This window comes from Dipteris shenzhenensis, chromosome 12 (genome assembly GCF_047967505.1).
Source record: "Dipteris shenzhenensis isolate YYH24624 ecotype China chromosome 12, Dip_SZ_1.0, whole genome shotgun sequence".
NCBI classification, from domain to species: Eukaryota; Viridiplantae; Streptophyta; class Polypodiopsida; order Gleicheniales; family Dipteridaceae; genus Dipteris; species Dipteris shenzhenensis.
Genome location: NC_141607.1, coordinates 24,329,434 through 24,342,451, shown reverse-complemented (window position 1 = coordinate 24,342,451; position 13,018 = coordinate 24,329,434). Strand labels below are relative to the sequence as shown.

Here is a 13,018-nt window from a genome sequence, read left to right as displayed (position 1 = left end):
GCAATTTCGGCGGTAACTTTTCACCGACCTGCGAAACAATGGTCGCACAGTAAAAACAGGGTACCTTTCCGAGTGCATACGGAAAACTTCTGCCACCAAAACGGGCCTCGAAACTCCCGTAGCATATACTACCCTCTCGCCGCACCGCGAAGGGCGTCCCAATCTGAGACAGTGCACTCTTGCACTTTCCGGCTATGCTACCTGCAGAGATTTGCTCCCAAACTCGAAAAAGGAAAGCAACACTGATCCTTTTACCAAGACACCGCGAACTTGGTTTGCTTTCTTGAGCTCCTTACCACGAACCGAGCTCTGATACCATGTGAAGAGAGTGGGAGAGAAGTAAGGAGTCTCACTTGCAGCTTTCTCACATACACAATGGGGGAATACACACAAAGGTGGAGGCTGAAAACAGTTTTCCTCTTCTTAGTTGTGAAAGCCAAAAGAACTCTCTCTCTTAGTACAAAAGGAATAGATGCACCCTATATGTGGGTCTCAAACCAAGCTCATCTAAACAAGGTGGCATACTAACTGAGCCACTAACTAGAGTACATAAAGATAGCTGTCATCCAGCTATTATTCATGGGCGGTGTACCAACCGCATCTGCAGCTAACAAGTTGGTGACATAAATGCACAACGGTCACCCTCGCATATCACGAGTGGAGCTCAATATCTCAACAGAGTAGAGCCCTCTTGGGCAAGGTGGTTGTTCGTGGTCTCACACCAGGTACAGAGCCTTGGATGCTCCTCTTACAACGAGGACTTCTCACGCACTAGGGGGGCAATGGCAGCTTTCACACAGGTAGATCTTCTGAGAGGCCCCCCTTTCGGGGAAGGTTTCCCCCTTGATGAGGAGCCTCCATAGGGTTTGGCAGAGATTAGCAGGGGGCCTCATTCGAGTTCAGCCCAGATGCGCAGAAGAGTAGTTCGAGCGTCAGCCCTTGTTTGGCACCTAGAGATCCGGGATCAGGAGGGGCATATGCTCGGACAGCGGACTCACATTGGTAGGGCACAGTGGGACAGTAGACTGGCTGGGTCCTTTGGCAAATGGAGCAGATTACCCATGGAGGCAGAGGTGAGGCTTAGCGCCATAGCGCATCTGCGAGGAGTAGGGTAGAGGATGAGAAAGATTGACTTAGCTATTCCTGAGTCCTGGTGGGAGGGACTTTGCATATGGATGGACAGTAGATGGTTGGGCCAGTTTTCTCAGATTGGTGTTCCCTTGAGGATGATGATGCAGCGAGACAGCACGCAGCCTGGTTTTTTCCGTGTAAGACCTGGAGGCCTACTCTAGGCACTCACTGAGAGAGACCCAGAGATGGATGGGAGTCTGGATGGGACTCACTGGCAGATGATCAAAGTGGTGGGACGCTTGGGGAAGGAGTGGCAGATTGACCCTCTCAGTATCTCAGAGCATGATGCTCCCAGATGGCACCTCTAGCTTTGGGAGGGTAGGCCTTAAGGGAAGTTCAGTGGGATCTATGAGAGTGGTTCTGGCCCTCTAGGGGCAGCCTTGCCGAGCAGGTGGACGAGGTGCCCTTCTTTTCCTACACCACACAGATTGATAGGAGGCTTCAGATGGGCCCCCTCGAGAGAGAGGCATTGGGTGGCCCAGAGAGTGCCCCGGGATGTTCGTTCCAGGTTGGATGCGTCCGGTTTGCGACCGAGGAAGATATGCTACTTCTTCTGGCTGGCCGCCCACGGAGGCTTGCCCATTGGCCCGTGGTTGGAGCAAATGCGGGTGGAGGGACAGTGTCACTATTGATCTGCTGGTTTTTTGGAGATGATCTTGCACTGCCTCTAGAGTTGTCATAGCGCACTCGCATAGTCACAAGAAACGTTTCTAGAAATGTTTCTAGAAACGCGTTTCGAGATTTTGACAGACATTTTCTCAAGAAACGTGTAAAGTTAGTGTATTTTATATAAATAATAAAAATAGAGTATTTTTTATTTTAAAAAATTCAAAAAAACTTTCACGTTTCGCACGTTTCTTAGAAACGTTTCAGGCAAAAATGTTTCTTCACGTTTCTACTGCTAGAGATGCATTTTCTAGTGACAGAGGATGGAAGCCCTTAGGATTATGACCCGTATGCAGAGTCTTCAGAGGGACAACACTTGGGGGATGGTGGCCTAGTTGAATGCGTTCCAGATTGATGAGATCTCCCCAGCTTACCGGATACAGGGTCAGAGCATTCAGGGGATAGAGCTCCATGAGGCGATCCTCCCTGGCTCCTCCCTCTCCTCTCCGGAGGACAGCGTTTGGGAGGTAGTAGCTAGTATCACTGCATGGAACATTTGGGTTGCTTGCTGCAGTCTGGTGATGGGTGAGCATCCGGTTCCACCCTCGGCTACCTTGGTCGCCATCTGGCAAGATATCGTCTACACCGTCCGCTCCACCTGGGAGCATGGGACCCCAAGCTGTAGGGCGACTATCACGAGGCATGCTCAATTCTGCAAGGCTTGTCTTGCAGGAGTTTTTACATTTTCACTCCACGAGGGATTCATTAGCTGTATAGTCCCTCCACCTGGTTATTGGCCCCATTAGCAGAGATCCCCTAGGCAGTGAGCTGGGTTTCTCTAGAACAAGTCGGTTTTTCTTTCAGCCTTTTTCCGGTTTTTTCCATACTCAGCACCTTCGGAGCTGTTTTGCGTGAAGTTTTTCAAGCTTTAATAGAAGGTTCCTTTCTTTGCAAAAAAAAAAAAAACACCAACATGCTGGAACTCACATGATAAATAGACCTATCAAAGCCAATACATGGCTCCCACAATACATCCCCTCTTGGCTCCAGGGACTAATTAGGGACATGGAGCCAAACACCCTAAATATAAAAGCAAGATATCATTTTAGGAGGACTATCCAAGGCAGAGAACCTTATTGACTCAACACACATCATTTATTCCATTCATTTTTGGAAACAATCCAGAGCAGAGTACCCAAAATAGAACATGCTTAGAAAATACATGGATCATCATCTCCATCGTCCTCTGGAGGGAAAGAGAGATGTCGGATTTCAGCAGTAAGAGCATGAACTTGTGTCGGAGGGTCGTCATCTTCATCGTCACTTGTGGCAACTGCAACCCAACTGGCTTGGTCCTTAGTTTGTTGTTTGGCAAGCTTCTGGTAGCATCTGTCCTCCGTATTTACCAAGCTTGTTACAAAAGGTGCACTTGAAAGGCTTGAATGGCTCTCACTTTCCAAGTGCTGGTGTAGGCCTGGGTTTCCATCTGCTAGTGGAGGCAAGAGCCTCTGTAGTATTTGAAGAAGAGATGGGAGAATCTTTGTTCCGGCGATCTTTTTCGAGAAGAAGAGTCACCATATCATCAAAGGTAGTCGTGGCAAGCCTAAGTATTTCAAGAGTATGCTCAAAACGAGTGACTCCTTCCATACGCTTCATGAGGACAACCATCTTGTCCTCATCATCGAGGGGACACTTCAAGCTGGAAAGTTGTTGCATAAGAGATTGCATTTTTGCTAAATGTGCACTCAAGGTATCACTATCCTCCATTTTTAAATTATAAAATTGCAACATCAAGAAAACCTTGGAGTTTGTGATTTTGTTACCAAAAAGATTCTCGAGATGCCCCCATATCACCTTGGCTGTTGATTTGAAGTCGATGTGATGAATCAAAGTATCATCGAGGCAAAGTCCGATGATAGTAATAGTTTTTGAGTTGTGTTGCTTCCATGTCCTGAGTTGTTGAGGATCCGTTGTGGGAGCGTCATCCTCAATAGCATCCCATACATTTTCTTTCATGAGGAGCAACTAAACCTTAGTTTGCCAAGTAGGGAATCCTTCCCCCTTGAACTTCTCCACGAGCAATGAGTTTGAAGAGAGAGAACTCATTGTGTACCTCGGGAAATGGCAACTTCAGTCTTCAGCACTTTAGGAGCAGGAAAAGAGATGAAACTAGGGACTAAAACTGAAGGCAGAAGAGGGGGAGGATAGAGATGTCATCATGCGGGAGATGGAGCAGCAATTTGTGGGCAAAATGAGGATATCTCAACTCATGTGGAAAAGAAGAGGCAATGAGCAGCAATTTGGCACGCATAATGAAGCCAATGGTCGATGTAGCAGAAACTCTCTTCAAGTAGGTCATTTCTTAAAAAACAGGCTCCAAATGAGGTTGTTTTTAGGGCGACCAGTAGTAGAAACATCTCCACAAGAGTAAGCAACTATTTCCTTCACAAAATTGCCCCCAAAACGGCAAAGCAAGCTGTTTTTGAGCAAAAAACGGGCTATTTTGAGCAAAAATACGGGCTGTCTTTTTCCTCTACGAAAAGCCAAGAATGGTGACCAATTTGCTACTTTTTACGTTGGCAACAAACCAAGATCCATAGCTTCCGAAGGTAAGGCTAAGGTAGAAAAAAACAAGCTGGGGAGGAAGGAGTGGAAGGGAGCATAGTTGCATCCATACGTGTTTCAAAATATGTTTTTCCCGTACGGCCGTACGTACGGACGTCCGTACGGCTTTTCGTATGAGTCCCCCCCCCGGCGGGTTTTGTTTTTTAGGACACTTTTGGGTCGGGAGAGCCTTGAGGGCTTCCCAGAGCCCCTCATCCGTGAAGGGCTCCTCCAGACAGCTGCATAGATCCTGCGAGACTGTCGTCGAAACGTGATCCCAAACTACCTCCCGGGCCACAAGACCAATTGAAGTCATCCTCTCTGTCAGGAAGAGCTGGCTGTAAAAACCTGTGGTCAGGTCTAAAATCTCCTGCAAGTCAGTGTGCATGATGCCCTGAGGATCTCGGAGACGTTGCAAATGCGTGCCTGCCGATCGGGGCCCAGTGGTCTGAAAAAACTGCTTCATCATCCTGTCCCCCTACTGTACCCACCGGGCCCGAGAAGAGTGATAGGAGAACTCAGCCCGCTGAATCTATGTGTCCTAAAGCTCAAGGCGAGTGCTCTCAAACCTGTCACTAAGCCACTGAGATCCTGGGTCTTGCTTCCTAAGCCGCTCTATGGATGCGAGGTCTCTCCTCAGTGCCTACTCACTCTCCTCAAGAGTCCTCGTCCGCCTAAGGGCATGAGCCTGCAACTCCTCACTGCTCCTCTAGATTGCATCGACCACCCACGAAGCCCAGCCCTCGCACGGTGCCATCTCTGACTGCCGCCAAATCCCTGCCATGACCTGCTGAATCTCCTTGTCCTACGGGATGCCCTATGGAATGCAAACCCCTTTTGGAGAAAACCTTGATGGGGCTGCTCTAAGCGAAGTACTACTAGAGAGTGGTTTGACATCGTGGTACCTACCATAATCCCTGTAGAGCAGCCTCTAAGCACTGCCCAGTCCCCAATGTAGAAGTGGTCTAGCCTCTCAAGCAGCCCATCATGTCTCCTCTGTCCGAAAGAGAAGAGGAGACTTCCAGGTATCCTGCTGAAATCTGACTCTCGCCATGGCTCTCTGCCACTGATCATGAAAATGAACTGCTCCCAGGTGCTCCGCTCTGCTGCTGGCATCTCAAAGAAGGAGGCGTCTCCGTGCTTGTCCTCCCCAAACTCCAAGTTGTTGAAGTCCCCTCCATCAATCTTGGAATCTACATCCGGAAGACACTCTGAAAGCCTCCTCCAAAAGACCGGACGATGCTGTCTGCACGCTGGGGCATACACGTTTAGGATCCCAATCCTGGACTCTCCCATCCGAACTCCCATCCAAACTGCCCCTGGGATAAGCTCGTCCTGATCATATACCTCTGGAGCCACATTCTGTGAGACCGAGATGTAGACCCCTCTGCTCCATCCTACTGTAGGGGACCACACCTCTGGACCTCTCCCTGGGAGGAGGTGGTGTTGTTGTCTGATGTCTGATGCTGAGAACATGTGCTCCTGAATCAAAAGGATTAGGTATTGTGGAGGGGACATGATGTTGAGACAAGGAAACGGAAGGGGGTGTTGTCTTACCCTTGCCCGATGGGAGGGGAGTTGAGGCAGGTCCAAGAGGGGGGTGGGAAGGGGGGGAGGCTGAAGAAGCTGCTATGGAGGGGGGAGGGAAAGAAAGTGACGGGAGGGGGGCGGGTGGTGAGGATGACCATTGCAGGAGTGCCGAGGGGGGGAGGAGGGGGTGGGGGGAGCTTGGAGGAAGGGGAGCGAGTGGAGAGGGAGAGGGATCCGGGGGGAGGAGTAGGGGAGACCTCAAGAGGGGGTGGGGGAAGCTCGGGATGAAGGGAAGCGAGTGTAGAGGGAGAGGGATCCAGGGGGGGAGGGGGTGGGGGTGGGAGCTCGGGAGGAAGGGGAGCGAGTGGAGAGGGAGAGGGATCTGGGGGGGGAGGGGGACGGGGAGGAGTAGGGGCGACCACATGTCCACCCTGCTGATCAAGCTCGTCGGGGCTTTGGATCCCCTCCTCCTCAACCACTACCGGGCTAACCTCCGCATCACTACTTACGCATGGGTGACTGCAAACGACGGACCTCCATCACAGGAGGATCAACTAGCTGGACGGTGGCCCCTGCTAGCAGCAGAAAGGGTCTCCAACTAAGGGCTTTGTCATGAGGGCGTGAGTTTTGATACTCACATGTGGCCTTGACCGTGGTAATCAAGTGGCGAGGTCACAGGATGTGGGTGTGAGTTTCCCCTAGGCAATTGTGCCTTGGGGGCAGCTGAAAGGTTTAGGGCCAAGAGGGGCGCAAAAACCTTAGGCCTTTTAAGTTGGTCAGTGGTGGGCTTTTAAAAAGGCCCCACTAGAGGGGGCCTAGGGGCAAATAAGGCCCTTGGGGGCAACCCAAGGCATGGGCTGCCATGTGGCAAGCCCATGCAGACCTTTTTGGAAAGGAAGCCCAAGGAAGGCCTTGGGCAAAGAAGGATGGCAATGTAAGCTTACGAGGAGGAAAAAGAAGGCGGCCCGCGCAAGGTGATGGCATGAACAGGAGGTTGGCTAACGGATGCTTGCGGGAGGCTGTACGAGTACAGAAAGCATTAAATGCAATCCGTACGACAGTACGAATGGGTAAGACAGACCGTACATGCGCAGTAAATGCATTGGTACGGATTATTCAGGCTACCTTCTACGAGCTGTATGAAGCATGCCAACCATTAAATGCAGGCTGTACGAAGGAGTTCCTTGCTGTTGTACAAGCAAGTAATTACGGGCTGTACGAGCTGCTAGATGGTCATGGGCTGCAAGATCTTGTGGGCTGGTACGGGCTGCTCAACGCCCTTTCCATTGTGTTTGAAAGGGCTGCTGCCAAAGAGGCTGAGTGAGAAGATTCTCAGCTTGGCAAGGCGCCCACTGAGTTCGTGACTGGTTTGCATTAGCTCGTTAGTAAGCTTGGCTGAGATTTTGGCTTGTTGAAGAGGAAAGGCAAGCTTTGATGGGAATGCCTTCAGCTATGAGCTGTTTTGAAGAGACTTGCTTGGCAGGGTGATCACAAAGTATGCTTATAGATATTTTTTGCACCGAGCACAACTCAGTTATGCTTTCGCCCATTATTTGGGTATCCCAATGGATCAGTGAACAATTGTGATTGATTGGGGAGCATGTGGCCTTGCTTGGGCTGTAAACAATGGCAGGTGTTTGCACTGAGTATGGATGCTTATGGTCACATGGGTGTGATGGCAGAGCTCCACAGGGCTAACGTGTTGTGAACTGAAGCCTCTGAGTGAGGGAAGAGCATTGAATGTGTGTGAGTTGGTACTCATTGTGTATCCTATTTGCTGGCTTTGGCAAGTAACATGTTCCATGTCGGAATATGTTTTTGGTTTCTCTAGGAGATGGGTCACATGCACGAAGTGGTTGCTAGGCAAACAGCACATCTTTGGTTCAGCCATTGCTGAGTAGGCAAGGGTCGAAAATCCATACTTGGAATGGGAAGTATCCTTGGAACCCCGAGAGGGACGGTACAAGTGTGACTGCCATAGTGTTTGTTCTATTGTGATGCTAGATCGAGCTTGCATCCTATGCATAGCATCACCAGCAAGGGGAGGAGGGGCGGACAGGTGAAGAACGGGAGGGGAAGAGAAATGCTAGAAGGGGAGAGGCAAATAAGAGACGGAAGGACGGAGGGGAGGCAAGGGAGGTGAGAGATGGGACGGAGGTGGGAAGGCGGCGGGAGGAGAGGCAAGTGGGAGGTGGAATGGAGGCGGGGTAGAGGCGTAGGAGAGGATGGTGGGATGAGGCAGAAGGGAGGGAGCAGAAGCGGACGGGAGGAGGCGAAGGAGGAGGCGGAGGGTGGGAGAGTAGATGGCGGGAGGTGGAGGGAGAGAAGGCGGGAGGCAAAGAGTGCGGGAGGCGAAGAAGGGAAGGAGGCAGGGGGCGGAGGAGAAGAAGGCGGGGGTGGAGGAAGAGAAGGCGAGGGGGGTGGAGACGCGGGAGGCAGAGAAGGGGCTAGAAGCGAAGGAGATGGCGGAAGGCCGGGGGGCTGCAGGCGGAGGAAGAGGGCGGAAGGAGGAGACAAGGCGGGGGCATAGCAGCTCGAGAGCTAGTACAGCGAGCGTTCTAGGCGAATACGGCCAAGGCCCGTCTTGTTGCCAAGGGGTATGCTCAATAAGAGGTAATTGACTATTAGGAGACTTTTTCTCCAGTAGCCAAAATGACTACCATCCATTGTGTCGTTTCTGTTGTTGCAAACTATGGTTGGTCAGTCTATCAGATAGATGTTAAGACTACCTTTTTGAATGGGGATCTTAAAGAAGAGGTCTATGTGTAGCAACCCCAAGGTTTTCAGGTAAAAGACAAGAGCACAAGGTGTGCAAGCTTAGGAAACCTTTATATGGGCTCAAACAAGCATCCCGTGCATGGTATCACAAGATACATAAATTTATGTTGTCCCAAGGCTTTGTCAATACACATACAGAGCCTAATCGCTATGTTTTGCAAGAAAACTCAGATTTGATCATTCTAGTGCTTTATGTGGATGGCATACCAAGTACTTGTACATTCATTCTACTGAGCATTCTATTGGAGTTTCTTTGTGACCACTTCTTGCTCACTTGTGTTCACAACCATTTCCATTTTGTTCCTTCAATTTTAAATGAATAAATTACCCTTTCGGCTTAAAAAAGATGAAAAATGAAGACAGAATTTAAGGGATAGAGGACACAAAAGAAACAAGACACGGCATAAGGCAGGGCTGGAGAGAAGGAAACAAGGAACCACTTCCAATATAAGATAGAAAACTAGAAGTATATAAACAAAAGAGGGATAAATTACATAAACGATTAATTTCATCAACGGAATCAAAATATAATGTATAATATTAAGGTCAAAAGTGATAAATGAACTGTAGGATTATAAAAGCTTTTGAGGATGATTGGGATGGAGATAGCTCTCCTACCTCTCATGTAATGATTGTAATTCGGTAAAATATGAAAATGAAGGCAGAATTTAAGGAAAAGAGGACAGGAAAGAAGCAAGACATGACATAAGGCAGGGCTGGAGAGGAGGAAATGAGGAACCATAGCCAATGTAAGACAGAAAAATAGGTAGGATATAAACAAAAAAGGGGTAAATTAAATAAACGATTAATTTCATCAACAGGATCAAAATATGATATATAATATTAAGGTCTAAAGTGATAAATCAGCTGCAGGATTATAACAATTTTTTAAGCTTTTAGTAACAAAGAGAAAAATATGGAAACCGAAATTAATGATAGGAACGGAAATAGAACAATAATCTCAACGGAGTCATGGAAATGTGAGATAGAAAAGTACTTTTGCTCCCCTTCATGGGAGATTCTGGTGAGCATATCAGCATGGCATGTTTAGAGAACTAGATGTAAAGATACCTTGGATGGATCCCAGGTCCACCCAGCACACAAATTGGGTAGTATCGGGACAGACACATCACACACTTTATATAGCCATTTGAAGGACTATGCAGGGGTCGTCACAGCAGCCTCTACCACGAGGAATGTTTTCTTGAGGGAGTGGACTGGCTCCCCATTCTTCTCGGAAGCCCCCATAGGGTTGAGGTGGCAATATCAGACGTCAACCTTGGTTGTTTTCTCGCTCTTTTACTGCAGGATCTTGATTTGGATTTTTTCTCATGGCTTGCATGATATACTTTTCCACTAACCTTTGCTCTCAGAGGTTTTTCATCCTCGATAGAAGTCTTTTTTTGGGGAGGGGATATACAGTTAAACAATGGTTGTATGCGAAGTGTAGTTATTTTGACTATTCCTTGATGGATGTACCAGTGTCTGCACCAAAATTTTATTATATTAATAGAAAAATAAATATATGTGATTTCTCTACATTGTACATGTTTGAAAGCATCCAAATGATGCTTTCAAGAAAACAACGTCACAACATGAAAATCATGCAAATGGAAAATTTACCAGTCAGCATTTTCACATTGATGCCAAGTTCTAAAGCTCTACGAATGGTCTCGGCACTATCATGGCGAGGTGGATCAAAAAGAGGAATGATGCCACAAAATTGCCAAGGGCTTCCTTTGCTCTCTTTGCTCCTTTCTGGAATTTCCTGATGAATTAGGATTTTAAAATAGAATGAGATACCAATAGGAGTGCAAAAGAAACACATGCCAATTCATAAATTCATTAAGTGTGGGTTTTACCTGCCATGCAACTGCAAGAGAGCGAAAGCCTCGTTCTGCAAACTTACGAATAACTGCACGGAAATGAGGTTCTATTTCTTCTTTATTGTGACACAAGTTCAGAATCTGCGCGTGGCAGGTTTTTGTTCATTCCAGACATTCCAACCAATCTTGATATATCGCCCAGTACAATTTTCAACAATGATAACTTACAAGTTAACTCAAAGACTACATTGTGTTCACAACCGAAGGATTCCCCCCCCCTTTTCCAAAACCTCCCTTTCATCCCCCAAAATAATAGAAAGTTCCTCCAAGGAAAATTGTGCCCAAGATTCAGATATAATCTTTATACCTTTTACCTAAAATTTATGTTAAGTACTTCAACAAACCTGCTCTGGTGCACCTTTGCTGACTCTATACCAATCACCTTTAGAATCCATGTAAGTAATTGCAGTGCGCTTGTCAACGGGGTTGAAAGGAAGAAAGTGAACTTCTATGATACCTTCTCGAGCCTGATTTAACATTCATGTTAATTCATTCTTTGTAGTTTGAAACTAGTAAACTCTCTGTCTCTGTCTCTGTCTCTCTCTCTCACACACACACATACACACACACACTTTTTTTTTTGGGTGAAATCTTTGATTGATTATATTATATGAGTAGCAACCTCAAAATAAGGTGCTACAATTACATCAACTGAAAATTTCAGTATATGCCAAAAAGACCTCATGATCTATGCAGCGGGTCTGCAAGCAATCAAAGAAAGATTGCTGCAGAGAACGCCTAAAAAAGCCAAGCAGAGAGAAAGTAGGATCACCAAAGACTTTACCATTCCTATATGTCCATAAAGTCCACAGTGCCCAGTAGCGAACCCAAACGAAGAAAAGATGAAACTCCGGTCTGGATGGATGAAATGCAAATAGCCTAAAGAACTTCCCAAATGGAACAGATGGGAATCTCGCTCGCAGGCGCTGTCGAAGTAGATAAAAAAACTCACGAGAGCACGGACAATACCAAAACAAGTGAGGCACAATCTCCGAAGAAGCAGAACATCTGTGGCAAAGTGCAGGAGCAATGTGTCGAAGAGCTAATAGATGTCAAGATGGAAACACTCCCAAAAGAACTCGCCAAAAGAAAACCTGTTGCCGAAGCGGTACTTTATAGGCCCAAAGTTGCTATAATCTTTTCCTCCACCACTTAGCTAGGCGATGCATTTGCCAAACAGAATCACCTCTCTCTGAAACCCAAGGTTGAGGCAAAAGGATTTTATACAATGCAGGTACAGTAATTTGAGATAGCCTCAAGGATGAGAAGAGGACCCTGGAGAAGTCAAAGTCCAATCTTCCAGCCGGCGGTCCTGGAGTTCCAAAGGAGGAATCGGAACAAAAGGTGAAAGCATAGAAGTAATTTATCACCACAAAGGACGATAATGAGAGCCCAATCCATATGTAGTGGCCACTAGAGAAAAGGGGAGCACAGTACCAGCATCATCTATAACATCAGCAATCAAGGTGATGCCTTTAAATGAGACAAAGTAGGAACGTCGAGGTTCCTGTAAAGCCAAGGGAGGTTGAAAGACTTTTGACCAGTGAATGCTTTCAGCTCTCAAAGAATTCCCAAGCAAAGATTGCCGTCCATTCCATTTCGGATGAGAAAGAACATGCTTCCAGTCAAGAAGCAAGCGGGAGACAAAAGGGTAGCCATGCAAAGTGCCATCAGTGCAGCCAAAAAAGAAATCCCATTGATCGAGTTGCCAATGACCAAACGCAGAAATACTGATATGAGTGACCAGAGTCCTAATCAGAAGAGCCCAAGGCTCTGATCACCTTGCAGAAATTGCAGCAAGATTTTCCCCCTGTGGGCAAGAATATGCACATGAATATCCGTGATGTTCAATCCACCATGCATCTTGGGAGAACAAATGTGATGCATCGAAAGCAGCCTAAGACTTTTTCTGCCATGTTTGGATCGCCAGAAGATTTCCATAAAGACAGACATGATAAATGTAAGATCTGCCTTAGTGAACATGATCAATGGCAAGTAAAATTGAATATATGCCATAAGGATGGACTGCACTATTCGAAGACGAACATGCAAAGGCCAGGTTGCCAATTTCCAATACTCAAGCTTTTTCCGAAGCTTAGCCAAAACCCAATCAGTTTGTTTTCAGCGAGTGAGTTCCCATCCCAAATGGTAACCAAGATGATGAACAAACTGAGTGGGTGGAATGCTATCCCCGGGCCATAATAGTCCATGCCAGTCTTTGGAATGCAAAGGGAGCAGCTTAGACTTCTGAAAATTAACATGAAGACCAGCTGCCAAACCATAAACAGAGAGGGTCTGCATCAAGGCACTAAGATCATGGGGCGTATTCTTCGGGGTAAAGAAAGAATCATCAGCATAAGCTTGAGCAACCATGCTGCAATTAGCATCCAATTCCAAGCCATGAAGTGATCCTGTAGCCACAAGACGATCAATATATTGCAGCATAGGATGAGTAGCAATGGCATATAGTAAAGCACTAAGAG

The 13,018-nt window shown here is 47.2% G+C and overlaps 1 protein-coding gene across 2 annotated transcripts in view; it reads right to left on the bottom strand.

The window, feature by feature from the left end:
* LOC147896015 (plasma membrane ATPase-like) overlaps positions 1-13,018 on the bottom strand; it is a 55,797-nt gene that overhangs the window by 29,534 nt on the left and 13,245 nt on the right. For both annotated transcript variants that reach the window (XM_087382934.1, XM_087382935.1), the window contains 3 exons: positions 10,880-11,002; positions 10,512-10,616; positions 10,273-10,417 (listed from right to left, as the gene is read on the bottom strand). In XM_087382934.1, coding sequence (XP_087239060.1) covers positions 10,273-10,417; positions 10,512-10,616; positions 10,880-11,002 — 373 coding nt within the window. The remainder of the gene's footprint in view (positions 1-10,272; positions 10,418-10,511; positions 10,617-10,879; positions 11,003-13,018) is intronic.